The sequence below is a fragment of the Prionailurus bengalensis genome, chromosome C1 (assembly GCF_016509475.1).
Source record: "Prionailurus bengalensis isolate Pbe53 chromosome C1, Fcat_Pben_1.1_paternal_pri, whole genome shotgun sequence".
NCBI lineage: Eukaryota > Metazoa > Chordata > Mammalia > Carnivora > Felidae > Prionailurus > Prionailurus bengalensis.
The window spans coordinates 188,655,712-188,675,368 of record NC_057345.1 but is presented as its reverse complement, the minus strand read 5'-3'; the positions used below and the strand labels follow the sequence as shown (position 1 = coordinate 188,675,368).

Below are 19,657 nucleotides of genomic sequence, written 5' to 3'. Positions count from 1 at the left end.
TTCTGGGTACTTAATTTTGTATGATTTTTATTTTGTTTCATCTGGATGATTATGGTATGCTTTACTTCTTTGGTATTTCCAGTTTGGGCTAAAGTGTTTTATTAAAATAGAATTCTGGGGGCTTTGAGGGTATTCCAGGAAGCCATTGCCAGTATTTTCACATTGGAAGAATAGCTAACTGATGGGAAGACTCCATTGACTTACTTAAACTTAATACCCTGTGCTCAGGAAAGAGTTAATATAGCAAGCCTGAAACTGCTCTTGTTAGAAAGGCCTACTTGCATCTTCCTCAGTTTCTTTCATAAGCTTTCTATAGTTTTCAGCATATAGATCTTTTACTTCTTTGGTTACATTTACTCCTAGGTATTTAATGGTTTTTGATGTAATTGTAAATGGGATCGATTCCCTGATATCTCTTTCTGTTGTTTCATTATTGGTGTATAGAAATGCGACTGATTTCTGTGCATTGATTTTATATCCTGCAACTTTGATCAATTCCTGTATTAACTCTAGCAGTTTTTTTGGTGAAGTCTTTTGGGTTTTCCATGTCGAATTTTTTTTTTTTAATTTTTTTTTTCAACGTTTATTTATTTTTGGGACAGAAAGAGACAGAGCATGAACGGGGGAGGGGCAGAGAGAGAGGGAGACACAGAATCGGAAACAGGCTCCAGGTTCTGAGCCATCAGCCCAGAGCCCGACGCGGGGCTCGAACTCACGGACCGCGAGATCGTGACCTGGCTGAAGTCGGACGCTTAACCGACTGCGCCACCCAGGCGCCCCTCCATGTCGAATTTAATGTCACTTGTGAAGAGTGAAAGGTTGATTTCTTCTTTGCCAGTTTGGATGCCTTTTATTTCGTTTTATTGTCTGATTGCTGAGGCTAGGACTTCTAATACTATGTTGAACAACAGTGGTGAGAATGGACATTCTTCTCATGTTCCTGATCTCAGGGGAAAGCTCTCGATTTTTCCCAATTGAGGATGATATTAACTATGGAGCCTAAGTGTTCATCAACTGATGAATGGATAAAGGAGATGTGGTATATATATACAATGGAATACTACTTAGCAATGAAAAAGAAAGAAATCTTGCCATTTGCAACAACACAGTTGGAACTAGAGTGTATTATGCTAAGCGAAATAAGTCAGTCAGAGAAAGAGATATTGTATGATTTCACTCATAAGTGAAATTTGAGAAACTTACCAGATGATCATATGGGAAGGGAAGGAAAAATAAGATAAAAACAGAGAGGGAGGAAACCATAAGAGACTCTTAAATACAGAGAACAAATTAAGGGTTAATGGGGACGGGGAAAATGGGTGATGGGTATTAAGGAGGGCACTTGTTGGGATGAGCACTGGGTGTTATATGTAAGCGATGAATCACTGGAATCCACCCTGAAGCCAAGACCACACTGTATACAACTAGCTTGAGAATAATTTAAAAAAAGAAAAAGAAAGGCCACTTGCAAGGTTGCCTCTTCAACCTCTGGAACATGGATGATAAGCAGTTCCCCACACTTAAATAAAACTTTCCCTAAATTATAAGGGTGGTTTGCTATGCATTTGTGTACACAATATGATTTATGCTGAACACCTGCTTTCCTTCTGGGAATCTGGAATTTTGGTATGTGCTAGGCAGGGAGTGCCTATGTAATCAGGTGCCACTAAAAGCCTTGGGTGCTGAGTTTAAATGAACTTTCCTGGTAGAGAAAGTGTCATACATGTCACAGCTTGTTGCTGGAGGAATTAGTGCATCCTGTGTGGACTCCATTGATAGATGACTCTTGACAGCTTATACCTGTTTCCTCTGGACTTTACTCCATGTGCCTTTGCCCTTTGCTGATTTTACTTTATGTCATTTCACTGTGATACATTGTAACTATGAATGTAAGGACTGGTGAGTGTAATGACTTCTGAGTCCTGTGGGTCCGTTGGGTGAATATGTGATCTGTAGGTAATCTTGGGGCTCTCCCAAAACTCTGGGTACTGGATTACATAATTTTCCCCATATTTTTGGCATTACAATTTCTGTTTTTTTGGTGAGCATTTAGAGGTATAACATTATAAAAATTAAAAATTAGTAAAATGATGAAAAAATTTTGGTCTAATTAGAATTATTTTATTTTATTTTTTTTAATTTACACCCAAATTAGTTAGCATATAGTGCAACAATGATTTCAGCAGTAGATTCCTTAGTGCCCTTTACCCATTTAGCCCATCCCCCCTCCCACAACACCTCCAGTAACCCTCTGTTTATTCTCCATATTTATGAGTCTCATCTGTTTTGTCCCCCTCCCTGTTTTTATATTATTTTTGTTTCCTTTCCTTATGTTCATCTGTTTTGTCTCTTACAGTCCTCATATGAGTGAAGTCATATGATTTTTGTCTTTCTCTGACCGACTAATACTTAGCGTAATACCCTCCAGTTCCATCCATGTGGTTGCAAATAGCAAGATTTCATTCTTTTTGATTGCTGAGTAATAATCCATTGGATATATATACCACTTCTTCTTTATCCATTCATCCATTGATGGACATTTGGGCTCTTTCCATACATTGGCTATTGTTGGTAGTGCTGCTATGAACATTGGGGTTCCTGTGTCCCTTCGAAACAGCACACCTGTATCCTTTGGATAAATGCTTACTAGTGCAATTGCTGGTTCGTAGGGTAGTTCTATTTTTAGTTTTTTGAGGAACTTCCATACTGTTTTCCAGGGTGGCTGCACCAGCTTGCATTCCCACCAACAATGCAAAAGAGATCCTTTTTGTCTGCATCCTTGCCAACATCTGTTGTTGCCTGAGTTGTTCATGTTAGCCATTCTGACAGGTGTAAGGTGGTATCTCATTGTGGTTTTGATTTGTATTTCCCTGATGAGGAGTGATGTTGAGCATTTTTTCATGTGTTTGTTGGCCATCTGGATGTCTTCTTTGGAGAAGTGTCTATTCATGTCTTTTGCCCATTTCTTCACTGGATTATTTGTTTTTTTGGGTCTTGAGTTTGATAAGTTCTTTATAGATTTTGGGAGCTAACCCTTTATCTGATATGTCATTTGCAAATATCTTCCCCCATTCTGTCGGTTGCCTTTTAGTTTTGCTGATTGTTTCCTTCGCAGTGCAGAAACTTTTTATTTTGTTGAGGTCCCAGTAGTTCATTTTTGCTTTTGTTTCCCTTGCCTCCGGAGACGTGTTGAGTAAGAAGTTGCTGCGAGCAAGATCAGAGAGGTTTTTGCCTGCTTTCTCCTCAAGGATTTTGATGGCTTCCTGTCTTACATTGAGGTCTTTCATCCATTTTGAGTTTATTTTTGTGTATGGTGTAAGAAAGTGGTCGAGGTTCATTCTTCTGCATGTCGCTGTCCAGTTTTCCCAGCACCACTTGCTGAATAGACTGTCTTTATTCCATTGGATAGTCTTTCCTGCTTTGACAAAGATTAGTTGGCCTACGTTTGTGGGTCCATTTCTGGGTTCTCTATTCTGTTCTTGTGCCAGTACGATACTGTCTTTATGATTACAGCTTTGTAGTATAGCTTGAAGTCTGGGATTGTGATGCCTCCTGCTTTGGTTTTCTTTTTCAAGATTGCTTTGGCTATTCAGGGTCTTTTCTGCTTCCATACAAATTTTAGGATTATTTGTTCTAGCTCTGGGAAGAATGCTGGTGTTATTTTGATAGGGATTGCATTGGATATTTAGATTGCTTTGCGTAGTATCAACATTTTAACAATATTTGTTCTTCCTATGCCGGAGCATGGAATCTTTTTCCATTTCTTTGTCTTCTTCAATTTCTTTCATAAGCTTTCTATAGTTTTCAGTATATAGATTTTTCACCTCTTTGGCTAGATTTATTCCTAGGTATTTTATGGTTTTTTGTGCAACTGTAAATGGGATCAATTCCTTGATTTTTCTTTCTGTCGATTCATTGTTGTTGTATAGGAATGCAACCGATTTCTGTGCATTGATTTTATATCCTGCTACTTTGCTGACTTCATGGATAAGTTCTAGCAGTTTTTTGGTGGAATCTTCTGGGTTTTCCATATAGAGTGTCATGTCATCTGTGAAGAGTGAAAGTTTGACCTCCTCGTGGCTGATTTGGATGCCTTTTATTTCTTTGTGTTGTCTGATTGCAGAGGCTAAGACTTGCAATACTATGTTGAATAACAGTGGTGAGAGTGGACATCCCTGTCTTGTTCCTGACCTTAGGGGGAAAGCTCTCAGTTTTTCCCCCTTGAGTATGATATTAGCGTTTGGGTCTTTCATATATGGCTTTTATGATCTTGAGGTATGATCCTTCTATCCCTACTTTCTTCAGGGTTTTTATCAAGAAAGGATGCTGTATTTTGTCAAATGCTTTCTCTGCATCTACTGAGAGGATCATATGGTTCTTGTCCTTTCTTTTATTGATGTGATAAATCATGTTAATTGTTTTGTGGATATTGAACCAGCCCTGCATCCCAGGTATAAATCCCACTTGGTTGTGGTGAATAATTTTTTTAATGTTGTTGGATCCGGTTGGCTAATGTATTGTTGAGGATTTTTGCATCCATGTTCATCAAGGAAATTGGTGGTCATGATCATCCCCTTTTTAGTGGGGTCTCTGTCTGGTTTTGGAATCAAGGTAATGCTGGCTTCATAGAAAGAGTTTGGAAGTTTTCCTTCCATTTCTATTTTTTGGAACGCCTTCAAGAGAGTAGGTGTTAACTCTTCCTTAAATGTTTGGTAGAATTCCCCTGGAAAGCCATCTGGCCCTGGACTCTTGTGTTTTGGGAGATTTTTGATTACTAATTCGATTTCCTTACTGGTTATGCGTCTGGTCAAATTTTCCATTTCTTCCTGTTTCAGTTATGGCAGTGTATATGTTTTTAGGAATTTTTCCATTTCTTCTAGATTGCCCATTTTATTGGTATATAATTGCTCATAATATTCTCTTATTATTGTTTTTATTTCTGCTGTGCTGGTTGTGATCTCTCCTCTTTCATTCTTGATTTTATTTATTTGGGTCCTTTCCTTTTTCCTTTTGATCAAACTGGCTAGTGGTTTATCAATTTTGTTAATTCTTTCAAAGAACCAGCTTTTGGTTTCATTGATCTGTTCTACTCTAATTAGAATTTTTAAAGTTTTCTTGTCTCATAAGTTTTATGCGTTACTTTTCTTTCTATGTTGTAGTAACTTGAAAATTTAATATACTTTATTTTCAGAATTGGAGACTTCCTTTACCCAAAAGAAGGCATCCAATGCATCTTTATTACGAAATGAAAATGGTATTCATATGGAGCCAACTGAGGAGGTGGTTATTCAGAAACCTCGAAGGAAGACAAAGTAAGAATTATGTGTCCTTCTAAATATTCTTCAGGGACACTATGCTTCTTAATTCAGAGCTCTCAAGTTGTAGGTTTGGATTAAGTCATATTAAATACAGTAATTAAGATTACAAAAATATCAGTTAAACCAAACTAATGATAGATTTGAAAAGGGTAAACAACTACAAATGTAAAATACTATACTTAAATTAAAAATTTAGGAGCTATCTCTAAAAAAGATGAACATCAATAGAAGATATTATATGAATAGCAAAAAGTTAGATACTAAACATACTGAAATTTGAAGGTAATAGTAATAAAATGGGCTATTGTGATATATTTTCTCATGTTAATAGAATTCAAATTGTGATTATTTCAGCAATAAAAAATGTGTATTTTAGCATAGGAAATTAAGTCTTGGATAAAATAGAATGGGATACTTTAAAGAAGTTATATAACACTATTGTTTGTTTTTGGAAATTACCCAATAAATAGTGATCAATATTTGTATACAATCCTATCATTTTTAGTTTGGAAAGAACCTTTCAAATCTAGTTCAGTCACTTCATTTTCCAGATGAGAAAACTGAGGCCCACATAAATATATATGACTTGCTGCACATAACAGTTAATAATCCATTTGAGTAAAACCAAATTTCTCGATTCCCAAGTCTAGAGCTCTTTTACAGGTACCTCCTTATGTGTGTCTGTAAAAATACAGTAATAATCCATTTTTCTTACATTCTTCCTGATTACAGGAAAACCCAGCCAGCAGAATTACAGTATGCCAATGAACTAGGAGTAGAAGATGAAGACATAATTACTGATGAGCAAAGCAGTCCAGAACAACAGTCTAGATTCACTGTGCCCACTGGCATTAGCCAGCCTGTAGGCAAAGTATTTGTGGAAAAAAGCCGTAAGTACTTCCTTGTGTTTAAATATGAGCTTTTTGGGGGCGCCTGGGTGGCGCAGTCGGTTAAGCATCCGACTTCAGCCAGGTCACGATCTCGCGGTCCAGGAGTTCGAGCCCCGCGACGGGCTCTGGGCTGATGGCTCAGAGCCTGGAGCCTGTTTCCGATTCTGTGTCTCCCTCTCTCTCTGCCCCTCCCCCGTTCATGCTCTGTCTCTCTCTGTCCCAAAAATAAATAAACGTTGAAAAAAAAATTTTTAAAAAATAATAAATATGAGCTTTTTAGGAATGATACAAGGATATCCTTTTGCCTAGGAATTATATTTCTGGAAATCTGAATTAAGGAAATAAAAATATGAACAAAAATTTATAAACAAAGCTAACCATCATACTGTTATTCTTGAGAGTGAAAATGCAAACAATATAAATATAAAATGGAAGGGGCATGATTTCAGTCAGTTATGGTGTGTCTGTATAATAAAATCTTCCATACCATTAAAAATAGTGTTTACAGAGAATTTTTAATTTCATGGAAAGATTTAAAATTTTTTTAATGTTTTTATTTTTGAGAGTGAGAGAGAGACAAAGAGAGACAGAGCATGAGTGGGGGAGGGGCAGAGAGAGAGAGGGAGACACAGAATCTGAAGCAGGCTCCAGACTCTGAGCTGTCAGCACAGAGCCCAATGTGGGACACAAACTCGTGAACCACGAGATCATGACCTGAGCCGAAGTCCGATGCTTAACTGACGGAGCCACAGGCGCCCCAATTCATGGAAAGATTTAATGAAAAATAAACATACACACACATATGTAGTTTGAGCTCAACTGTAGAAAAATGTATAGGACAAAAGACTAGAAGGAAATATGCCAAAATATTAATGTTGGTTGTTTCTGGGTTATGGGATTGTGGGTAACTTTGAAAATCTCCCACCCACTTTCACCCATTTCTTCATTTTTTGTTGTACTTTACCAGTTTTCAATAATGATGGTGGTGCTGGTGGTAGGGCAGATAATGATATGATTTTTATAATTACAAATAAATGAGAGAAAATACATGATGGTATTACCATATTAAATAAGAAATACAGTGTTGTAGCTCCATATTCTTTCTGACATTGATTATAAAACTCCATTTGCAGTGTTTAAGAAAAACATATGGAAAGCATGATCATGACCACACATATCCCATGAATATGCTATGAATATGCTGCTTAAAGAACTCAAATGAAAAATAAACATTGGTATTAAAATTTATAATTTAGATTTTATGTAAATTATTTTAGAATTTGTATTCTATAAGATCCCATGTGAGGCATCTTGGAGTTCTTAGCCAGTGAGAGACTTGTGATCCCGAGAGGCTGACTTAGACAGGGTCTCGAAGTAGGTTAGTGCAGAACTGGGACTTGAACTGAGGTTATATGACTATTCTAGTCAAGCATTTTTACTAGTATACTATGTTGGTTTTTAATTTACTTCGGTTTTTAAGCAATATCGCTCAATCCTCACTTTTAAGCAATATCTATTTTTTATAGTCTGTTTTTAAGCAATGTCACTGAATCCTCATTTTTATTCTTGTTTCCCTTAGCACAGAAACTTCCCTCCTAGAATAACTGACCATAAAAGACACCAGTTGCTTGCCCAGAAGTTGTCTTTTCTGAGGGAAAATTAGGTCTTGCACCTCTGTCTTTCATCCTCCCAAATACTTGACAGCCAGATTTGGCAAAGATAATGAAATGGAACCTTTCCTGCTTCCTAAGGTCTGTTTGTGGATTGGTAGATCTACAAGAAGGAGCCTTGTCAACATTAAAAGGATAATGCTCTGCTCACACAGTGTTGTGGTGCTGACACTTGAACGGATACTTGTCACAGGAATTTTATGTTTATAAAACAACCCCTTTCCACTCTGTCATCACAGAATGCCATGCTACACACACTGGCATTTTTTCCTAAGAAATTTGAAGTGTTTTCAAACATTGACTTAGCTTTATAGTGTTGGCATTTGAACTTTAATAAACTAACATCTCAAAATTAGAATATTTTGGATTATGTCATGTTAAAGGTTTCTAGACTTTGTTCTGGGTGGAAAGTTCATTATTTCGTTAACTGTAATTGATTTCCAAAACTGTTACTTTAACATCTATTTTGGGATGAGAAGGAAATATATGGACTTTGTTTATTTTTCTTAAAGATAAAAAAATAGTATATTTAAGCAACCAAAAGAGAAGAGCCTTCTGAAATCGGGACTGGATCGGGGAGAGTTTTTTAGATAGAAAAACCACAAAATCTCAGTCTGAGGGTTCTTACAGTGTGAAATAATGTAAACAGCCTGCCAGGGTTCAATGTTACTAGTTGTTGACAAGTGTGTAATGTGTTCTTAGGGAGATTCCAGGCTGCTGATCGTTCAGAGTTGATAAAGACCACAGAAAACATAGAGGTGTCAATGGACGTGAAGCTTTCCTGGACGACCAGAGATGTTGCACTCTCAGTGCACCGGGCTTTCAGGTGACTGCTTTTGTTGGACTTTTCTTAAAACAGATGTTCCATAATTTTTTAAAAAATAAGTCTTGATTGTTCTATACTGTGAACAAAATTGACAACTTAAAATAGTAAATAGGTATATTTTTTAAAATATTTAATTGGAGTTAAATCATCTGCCTACCAGTGTGATAAAAAGAAAAAGCTTGGTTTTAGTTTTTTGAAATGTTGAGTTTTATTCTTACATGTGAAGAGATTTAAAAAATATTTTAGCTTTTTACTTTAGTAATGCGTGTGTAATAATTAAACCCTTTTCCATTCAGGATGATTGGTCTCTTTTCCCATGGCTTCTTGGCTGGCTGTGCTGTGTGGAATATTGTTTTCATATATATTCTGGCAGGAGATCAGCTTTCTAACCTCTCAAACCTTCTGCAACAGTATAAGACCTTAGCATATCCATTCCAGAGTCTTCTCTACTTGCTTTTGGCTCTAAGTACAGTTTCAACTTTTGACAGGTAAGATTATTGTGACTGCACATCCCTCTAACTTTTCTTCAGAAATGTTGAGCATTGTCCCTATGACAGTTTTCAAAAGAGAATTAATATTAATTTGACTTTCTTTTTAAAAGCCAGTCTGTTTCCGTTTTTGGGGGGCAGGAGGGGATGGGAATACTCTCAACAAAAGCATCTCCCAAATCTAAACCCATTCCAGCATCAACTCTGAATTTAAAATTTCTTCCAAATATAGTCAATGAAAACAGTTCCAAATATCATCTTCCAAATCACCTGAATCAGGTATAGGTGAGACTCTGGGTATTGTATGAGTTTCCTAGGTTTCCTGTAACAAAGTACAGTTGACCCTTGAAAATCTCAGGAGTTGGGTGTACTGACCCCTTGCAAGTCAAAAATTGATATATAAGTCTTGACCCCCTCGGAGAACTTAACTAATAACCTACTGTTGACCAGAAGCCTCACCAATAACATAAATAGTTGATTACCACATATTTTGTATGTTATATGTATTACATACTGTATTCTTCTAAAAAATTAAGCCAGAAAAAACAAAAGTTATTAAGAAACTCATAAGGAAAATACATTTATAGTACTGCACTATATTTATTGAAAAAAATCTGCGTGTAATCGGACCTATGCGGTTCGACCCTGTGTTATTCAAGGATCAATTGTATTACAAACTGGGTGGCTTAAAGCAACAGGGATTTATTCCCTCTCAGCTTGGGAGGCTAGAATTCTGAAATCAAGGTGTTGGTCAGGTTGGTTCCTTTCTGGAGGGCTGGATCAAGAGTCTCTTCCACGTCTTTCCTTAGCTTCCAGTGGTTGCTGGCAATCCTTGGAGTTCCTTGGTTTGTAGGCACATCACTCCAACTTCTGCTTTTTTTGTCACGTGATGGTCTTCCCTTCTCTCCTTCTAAGGACGCCAGTTGTATTGGGCCCATTCTAATGGCCTCATATTAACTTGATTACATCTGTAAAGACCCTATTTCCAAATAAGGTCATGTTCACAGGAAAAGGGGGAAGGGGCTAGAAGTTCAACATGTCTTTGAGAACACAATTCAACTCTTTAAGAAAAACAACAACTTAAAGCCTAATGATATGGGTAATACAAAGAGGTAGAATCTAATGAAATTTTGCGGTTCATTTTTAATTTAATTTGTTAAGAATGTCTTAACTCCAAAAGAATATTGACTAAATATTAATCTAGTTAAATGTTTTATGTGGCTTTTGTAAATAAGATATTCTTTCATGTGTGTTTATATAAACTGTAGCCACTTAAAGCTTAATAATAGACAATGTATGTGGTAGCATTAGAATAGAGAAGGAAAAAAATGATAGTCAAGAGAGTACAGTTTTGTGAGAGGTTTACGAATGCACTGTGACAAGTGGATTTTGTATTTTCTAGGATCGACTTTGCTAAAACATCAGTAGCAATCCGAAATTTTCTTGCCCTGGACCCTACAGCTTTAGCATCTTTCTGTGAGTAAATAGTTTAATTTGATAATTGTGTAATACTTGAATTACACTGTAATTTTGAACCAAGAAAAGTTTAATTTTACTTTTAGAAAGATTTTATGTTATTGCTACTTATAAACATTACTTATAGATGTCCAGTGGAATTTGCAATTAAAAAAATATGATAGGCATAATTTTGATAGAATTGTTTTCCAGTACAGGTTGATCTAGATAGCTTTTAAAAGCTTGATTTGTCTTATATTTTGTAATGTTTCAGTTTTGTATTTTCTACTTGATATTAAACAGATTCAGCTGGCATGGCATTTCAGTAACAAATACTATTTTATATCTTTTTGATAATTTGGGATACATTTTGTTCTACATTATGAGAGTATTAATAAAACTAGTTTTAAGACCTTGAGTAAGTAATCTAATTTCTTCAGAGACCTTTAGGTTCTTATAATTTCTAATGATGAAATAATGAGCATCTCAAAATACCCTTCTGCATCTATATTCTTGAAAATTAAAATAAGGTTAGCCAGCCTATTGAAATTGATCAAATGAATTTCTTTTATGTCATCATTCCCCAAAGTATAGAGTTTTGACCTTAAAGTAATCTATAAATTCAAAATAAACTGGGTTGTTAAAAATACATTAGTAATTTCATTTGTCTTTTTCTCAGTGTACTTTACTGCTCTTATATTATCTCTGAGTCAGCAAATGACAAGTGACAGAATTCACCTTTACACACCTTCTTCTGTTAATGGTAGCCTCTGGTAAGAACTCACAATAGCATTAGCAATTGTTGATGTAAAATAACAGCAACAACCGGAGTAATGGTACTGTTCTTATCCTTCTACTCTCTTACATGTTTTCATTTAAAAATAATAATGAAGGCCCTGTTTTTGTTTCCAAAATTATGGTAAGAAAATACCTATTACCTTGGTTAATGGATAACGATTGCTATTTGATTGCATTTTTAATGAAATGTACTCTTTTTATATGTCTGTTTTAAATCTATTAAGTTACGGTTGTAAGACCAGTCATAGACCATGAACTGGAGAAGCCTTGTACCTTTGCCCCCGATCAGGGGCCTAATACTCCAGAATAGTGATGGGAGTGGGTAGCTGGGATGCAGTCAGAAATGCTGCTAGAAAAGCAATGCTAGAAAGAGAACAATCTAAGGAGAACCAGCCTCCACAGATCAGTGGCCAGTCATGAAGCTGACAGGTGAGTTGAGAGTCAAGTTCACAAAACTGAGAGGGGCAGTCTTTTCTGTGAGAGTAGCTAGGGACATGAGTAGCACCACAGTAGATGGAAGGGAAACCTAGAAAATTTGTTTGGTGATAGAGTTCAGTAACCTTTGAACCTTTATTCTCATGGTGTGTGTATGTGTGTGTGTGTGTGTGTGTGTGTGTGTGTGTGTATTTTTATATATATATATATATATATATATATGGTGTATTTTATAGGGAAATTATATGTTGTATACTTATTTCATGCTTGTTGTTTCTCTAGGTGAGAACTAATTTTTTTAAAGTTCCTTAAAGAGATATATTTGGATATATGAACCTAAATGAAGATATTTCTAATGAGTGTTTGTGTGTCTTTAGGGCAGCAGGAGTTGAGGAACAGGTTCTCCAGCCATGGATTGTAGTGAATCTGGTGGTGGCCCTTCTGGTTGGACTATCATGGCTTTTTTTGTCTTACAGGCCAGGCATGGATCTTAGTGAAGGTATTAAAGAAGAAATAGTATAAGAATATCATGAAATCTTTTGACTTTATAAATTTTCTTTTATTGAATATAGCTTATAATATTCTGATAACAAAGCTGTGTTTAAAGTAAAATAATGAAAGAAGAGTAACAGTAAAGTGGTGAAACAATGCCAGGAGAAGCAGTGAGAGTCTAAGAGAGTTGGAGCCCTAGAGTACTTAGTGAAAGTCTTCTGTGGCCCATGTACATATTTATATTTAGGAGGTAATTCTTCTCTTGGAACCCTTCAAGTATTTTATAGAGAGTCTTTGCTCTTCATTTCTTTTGATCTCCTTCTGATCAAAGTATCTCTTAATTTGAAATAAATCATGCTTCATCTATGTAGCTTTTATCAGACATATTCATTCTTACCTCCTCTACCTGGCACAAATTCGTAACCCTTCATTGTCTAATGAAATATGTAGTAATACTAGCTTTAGTGTGCTTGGTGGAAAGTGAGATTTACTAATCTATTGTCCCCAGACCCTTTTTGGAACATCTGGAGAAGGGGAATCATATTAGCAACCTGATAGCCCTTGAGAACTGCTTTAGGAACTGCTTAGTATTTCTAGTGTAACTTGTATTTCTTTAGCAGATGTTCCCGAGTTTCACCCTTGAATCTCTTTGATATTTTCTGGACTTTGGTTATTTATTCTTGATTGATTAAATATCCTGAGCCTTTGTGATTTGATCAACTAATTATAACCTCAGAAGTCTAAGAATTGAGAATCTTTCCAATATTTCCATTTGTAAAAACTAAATCTGATATATTCTTATTCACAAATGTACCTTTTGCATCATAATTCTCATGTTCCTTCACTGAATATTCTGTTGCTTTGTTCCTTTTGGAGTATTTGAAGTATATTTACAAGTTGTCTGAGGCTTTATGTATTTTGCTGTTTCCTATTTTCACTCAGCATAGTTTTGTCATTCAAGGAATTTTTCATGTAATATTTATATTGGAGGACTTTATTTTACTAAATTCCTAAGGTCTTCTTTTTCTTTATGTCTTGATATTTTGATAAATTACACACCTATATGCTAAGTAATAGTTTACATGTAGAAATGTCAACTAATAACATTCCACACTATGATTGGGATTGAAGCTGGATCGAGCTGGCTTTGTGCGGATTTCTGGGATCCTGCTCTCTTTTAGGGCCGTGTGAGTCATAAAACATTTTTATTTCTATGTGGATAAAAAGTGTAAATATAAAATGAGGATGATAATAACTTGCTTATTGGGTTGTTATGGTGATTAAATGGGATAAGACATTTAAGATAAATGGGCACATGCCTCGTGTCAGTCCCAAGTCCTTGCTCTTCATCTGCCCCTCCGTTGTAGGTTGTCATGGTCACTACAGAATTAGACCTTTTAGCTGTTTAATAATCCCAGGTTCTCTAAGTGACTTAAATTTTCTGGTAAGCATTATTGTCTCCATTATATATGTTTTATTTTTCAGTGGTTTACAGTACATTTAAAATTTAAACATTTAAAATGCACTATTTGTACATTTGTCATTTACTTGCCTTTTATTTATTTTTTAAAAGTTTATTTATTTATTTTGAAAGAGAGAGAGCAGCATGAGCAGGGGAGGAGCAGAGAGAGATAAAGGGAGAATTCCAAGCAGGCTCTGTGCTGACAGTATGGAGCCTGCTTGGAATTCTCTCTCTCCCTCTCTCTCTGCCCTTCCTCTGTTCTCTCTCTCTTTCTCTCTCTCTCTCTCTCTGAATAAATAAACTTAAAAGAAAAGTCGGATGCTTAACTGAACCACTCATGTGCTCCTCACTCACCTTTTAAATCAGATTTCATTATTAAAAATTCTTATTTGTACTTGAGAGTGTTCTTTATATGTATTAAATATGTCAATATTTTGAGAATCTGTTTATAACTAAGCTGTAAAACTCTTTTTGAGGTACTGGGAAACCATTTTGAGTAAGATCTGTTGATTTTCTCTCCCAGAGTTGATGTTCTCCTCTGATGTGGAAGAATATCCTGAAAAAGATAAAGGACTCAAAGCTTCTTCATGATGCCAGCTCACCTTCAGAATAATAATGACCCAGTATTTAGAATTTTTCCTATTCTTGTTTTTAAATGTATTTTTATAAGATGTGTGCAGGTGTATTTGGAATTGATTTTTTGATTATATAGTACTGAAAATTTTCTCAAGATTATGGAAAATGTAAAAATTGTATCTGCAATTCATACCCAAACATTAATCTCTTTAGCCTTATCATCTTAATGACAAAGGAGGTAATGAGCTAGAAAACAGCAGGTGAATGTGTCTATTTCCTGTTCTCTCAAGTTAGTTGCATTTATAATCTTTACCTTGAAAAGCTCTAATACTGAAAAAAACATTAGTGTTACAAAATATATATCAGGTTTAAACATAAAATTTAGGGAGTAGGGAAGAAGGGGTCAAAAGGCCTTTGTGTATTTTTAATGTCTCCTTACTGAATAAATTAAAATATGAAATTTGTCTTTTTTGAAACTGGCTTGGTGGTTGTGATTATATATCATGTAATAAATATACTGTAATTTAGCTTGAAAGATGCTTTCCTTCATGACTAATAAAATGTACCTCTTCTGTTTGAAAAGTTTCATATTGGAACAACACCAAAATAAAGAGCTTTTGCATAGCAAAGGAAACCATCAACAAAACAAAAGGCAACCTACTAAATGGGAGAAGATATTTGCAAATATTTGATATATTTGATAAGGGGTTAATATCCAAAATATGTAAAGAACTTCTACAACTCAACACCAAAAAACAAATAATCTATTTAAAAAATGGACCTGAATTGACATTTTGCCAACAAAAACATACACATGGCTAACAGATACATGAAAAGCTGGTCAACATAATTAATCCTCAGGGAAATGCAAATCAAAACCACAAATGAAAAGTCACCTTACATCTGTGAGAATGGCTAGATTCAAAGAGACCAGTGATAATAAGCATTGGGGAGGATGTGGAGAAAAAGAAACACTTGTGTGCTGTTGGTGGGAATGCAAATTGGTGTAGCCACTGTGGAAAACAGTATGGAGGTTCCTCAAAAAATTAAAAATAGAACTACCGTATGATCCAGTAATTCCACTACTGTGTATTTGCCCAAAGAAAACAAAAACACTAATTCAAAAAGATATATGCACCCCTTGTGTTCATTGCAGCATTGTTTACAATAGCCGAGATAGGGAAGCAACCCAAGTGTCCATCCATAGATGAAAGGATAAAGAAGTTGTGGTATAAACATGGAATTGAATATTACTCAGCCATAAAAAAGAATGAAATCTTGGCATTTGTAGAAACATGGATGGACCTAGAGGGTATAATGCTAAGTGAAATAAGTCAGAGAAAGACAAATACCATACGATTTCACTTGTATGTGGAATTTAAGAAACAACAAATACAAAAAGAAGAAGACTCAAATACAGAGAACAAACTGGGGAGGTGGGTGGGAGGATGGGTAAAATAGATGAAGGGGATTAAGAGGTGCAAACTTCCAGTTACAAAATAAGTCACAGGGATAAGAAGTACAGCATAGGGAATACAGTCAATAAAATTGTAAAAATGGTGACAGAGGATAACCATACTTACACTGGTAAGCACGGAGTAATGTATAGAATTGTTGAATCTTTTTGTTGTACACCTGAAACTAATATAATACCGTATATTAATTATACTTCAATAAAAAAGTTTTATAACCATAAAAGGTTTTTTTTCCCTTAAAAACCCATGCCAGTTTTCCCATATCTGGCTGCACACCAGAATAATTTAGGGAGCTTCAAAAAACATGTAGCAAAAGAGAAGCTGAGTGGAACAAGAATTCAGGGAAATAAATGGGAGACCTGCGAGCTTATTGAGCGATCTCAGTTGACCTCTACACTGCCCTTTGCTCTGCCTCTTTTTCGGTGCAACAAGAAATAGGAGGAGAAATCACCACACCTTTTCTCAAGCTCTCTGTCAGAGACATCTTTGGCTCTTGAGGAAATCCCATTCTTGAGATGTGCCCTGCATGGAAAAAGGTCTCTTCAGAGCCGTATTCATTGGTGCCTCAACTGGTATGAGACCCTAGAGCTTAAGACAATAACAAGACAGACTCTCCATGGGACGCTATATCTCAAAGGCTATCAAGCACATCAATAAAGCTCTTGGGCCTGCCTGATTAGCAAGCAACTGAATGTTGTGGAACGGAAGAGGACTGACCTATTGACTAGGGGTGGATGGCTCTAAGAATAGGTCTAAATTTGGTGCGAGCACCATATTAGAAATATCTTGCCTGGGAGACTGGAGCTGCTGAAAAGGGGATTCCCTGTGCTGACACAGAATTGTGAGTCTGCTGGCAATTCTGAAGTCATCCTGCCAGTTCCAGCTTTTGCTGTGATCAGGGATGGTTATGCTGGCAACAGGCTGGTGGTGAAGTTCGTGATCCTCCCTGTCAGCAAACTTCAGGGAAGTCATTCATTAGCTCTAAAACTTACCACACCTGAACAAATGCCATCAAGGAAATATGAGAAAACCAGTGTAGGGGATTGTGGTAGGCTGGATAATATTCCCCAAAGATGTTCATCTCTTGATCCTGGAACATTACATTGGCAAAAGGGATTTTGCAGATGTGATTAAGGTCATTTAACCCTGAAATGGGGAAATTGTCCTGGAGTATCTGGTTGGGCCCAGTGTAATCACATGAGTCCTTAAAAGCAGAGAACTTTTCCTTTATGTGGTCAGAGTGAGATGACAATGGAAGAAGAGCAGAGAGTTATGTTGCTCATTTTGAAGGAGAAAGGGGCTACAAGCCAAGGAATATGGGTGATCTCTAGTAGCTGAGAATGGTCCTTGGTTGACAGCCTGCCAGTAAATGTATGTGGGCTCAGTCCTACATCTTTAAGGAACTGAATTTTGTTAAGATCCCAATGAGCAACAAAATAGATCTTCCCCTAGAACTTCCACGAAGGAATTAAACCCTGCTGACACCTTAATTTTAGCCCAGTGAGACCCATGTCAGACTTCTGACATACAGAATGTTAAGATAGCAAATGTGTGTTATTTAATCTGCTAAATTTGTGGTAGTTTGTTATGGCAGCAACAGAAAGTTAATACCAGGTTGAAGGGAGTTTTGCTCCTAACATCCTAGAGAATAAAGACGCCCCAGAGCAGCTATGGAATGCAACTCAGAAAGCTGGCTAGGTCGGTAGTAGTGTAACTGGCACGGGCATAGTTGCCTTTAAATTCCTCAGGTCTGGGAAGTATGACCCGGACTTCAAATTTCCCAAACACCCTAGCAAGTACATATTTCCTGAGCAGCTGGTGGACCTGTACAAGCCTATCAAAAAACCTTTGGCCATGATGATTGGGAAACTTTGAGGAAGTTCACTGCTAATATGTCTCCATAATTGTCTCAAAGTCATCTTTTTTCTCACTTTTCACCCTGTATCGAGTGTGGGTAGAGTGGCTTAGTGGAGTTTCTGAGGTGTCAATAGGCAAGATCCCCAATGAGGCTTTTGTTGCTTTTTTGGGTGCAATACATTCAGTAATTGGAGTGGCCTCTCCCCACTCCCCATGAGCAGAACAAAACATAGACTTCTAGGCCCATCTCCAGAGATTCAGATTCAGTAGGTCTGAGGCGGTGCCTGGAAAACTTTTTAGAAAAAGATTCCCCAGGTGATTGTGATATAGCTAGTAGACTAGCCAGCACTTGGGAGCTTTGGCCTACATACACCATCTGTAATCTATTATGAAACATAAAGCTTGGCTTGTGATAGATGATGTGATTTCAATCAAATTGCTAGAATTGTGAAAGGACAAAAAAATGAGAAAATGAACAAAACCTAGTACCTGCTTTCTAGAGGCTTATTATCTAGTCAAAAGTCATAGGTAGGCATAGGAGTTAAAGAATCTAGGAAAGTATTGTGGGTAAGGTTGCGTGTGGGCATGTCCTTTATAGGATGGCTGGATTTCTACCAGTAAAGATGGGGGACAAGGAAAAGACCATATGAATGAGTGAAATCTGAGAGCTTTTTATTTGGAAACTATCAAATGTAAAAATGTTGAAAGACCAGGATAATTGTAGCAACTGTAATGTAGATCAACCTAGGTTTAATAGTTGTTAAAATTTTGCCACATTTGCTCATTTGTTTTATCTTTCTTTATACACCCTTGTTTTCTTGCTAAATCTTTTGAAAGTTGCTAACATCATGTCACTTCACCAGAATATGTAAACGTGAATCCTCCAAAAATAAGAACATTTGTTTACATAGCACATCTTGTTGAAATAGCTGGAAAATAGTGCATTCTCAAATTTCCCAGCTGTCTCTCAAGATGTAGTCAAGGTTTGCACATTTCATTTGGTTGTTTTATCTCTTAGTTTTAAATGGTCTTCTTACATTTTTTTCTCTCCCCCATGATGTTTTTAATTGAAAAATTTCCTGAGATAAATGTAGATTCATGCATACTTGAGAAATAATACAGAGAAATCCTTTGTACCCTTTGCCAGTGTCTCTAAATAACATTTTACAAAACTGTAGTATGATATCATATCCAGAATATTGACATTGATAAAACCCACTGATCTTATTTAAATTTCTCTAGTTTTACTTGTACCACTGTGTGTGTGTGTGTGTGTGTGTGTGTGTGTATTAATACAATGTTACCAGTTGGGTAGGTTTGTGTATCTACCACCATAGTCAAGATATCGAACAGTTCCAGGGTGCTTGGTGGCTGAGTCAGTTGAGCTTCCGACTTTGGCTCAGGTCATGATCTCATGGTTCGTGAGTTCAAGCTCTGTGCTTAAGCTCAGAGCCAGGAGCCTGCTTCAGATTCTGTGTCTCCCTGTCTCTCTCTGTCCCTCCCCGACTGATGCTCTCTTTCTCTCAAAAATAAACGTTAACAAAAAAATTTTTTTAAAAGATACTGAACACTTCCAAAAACCACAGGAGTCTTTCATTGTTGCCCTTTTATAACCACACCTATTTCCCCATCTCTGCACCTCTAACTCCAACCCCTGGCAACCGCTAATCTGTCTTCTATTTATAACATTTTGTCATTTCAAGAATGTTATAAATGAATCATACAGTATGTAATCTTTGGGGATTAGCTTTTTTCTGCCCAGGAAATTCATCCAAGTTGTGTATTCATCTCTTTTCATTGCTAATTTGTATTCCAAGAGAGGTGCTTGTTTAATCATTTACCAGTTGAAAAACATGAGTTGATTTCATTTTTTGGCTATTATGAATAAAGCTGCTATGAACATTTGTGTGTGGGT

General features: G+C 36.4%; 1 protein-coding gene across 6 annotated transcripts in view; it reads left to right on the top strand.

The window, feature by feature from the left end:
* Nucleotides 1–14,992, top strand: part of LOC122481647 (transmembrane protein 237) — a 67,701-nt gene extending 52,709 nt beyond the window's left edge. For 4 of the 6 annotated variants that reach the window (XM_043577499.1, XM_043577498.1, XM_043577502.1 and 1 more), the window contains 8 exons: nt 5,192–5,312; nt 6,051–6,208; nt 8,581–8,704; nt 9,001–9,192; nt 10,595–10,668; nt 11,327–11,420; nt 12,258–12,379; nt 14,358–14,992. In XM_043577499.1, the coding sequence (XP_043433434.1) occupies nt 5,192–5,312; nt 6,051–6,208; nt 8,581–8,704; nt 9,001–9,192; nt 10,595–10,668; nt 11,327–11,420; nt 12,258–12,379; nt 14,358–14,425 (953 nt within the window). In that variant the 3' untranslated portion in view covers nt 14,426–14,992. Of the gene's footprint in view, nt 1–5,191; nt 5,313–6,050; nt 6,228–6,470; nt 6,705–8,580; nt 8,705–9,000; nt 9,193–10,594; nt 10,669–11,326; nt 11,421–11,540; nt 11,567–12,257; nt 12,380–14,357 lie in introns of those variants that run through there. The other 2 variants (XM_043577500.1, XM_043577501.1) reach the window with 2 other exon arrangements.
* Nucleotides 14,993–19,657: the final 4,665 nt, after the last annotated feature.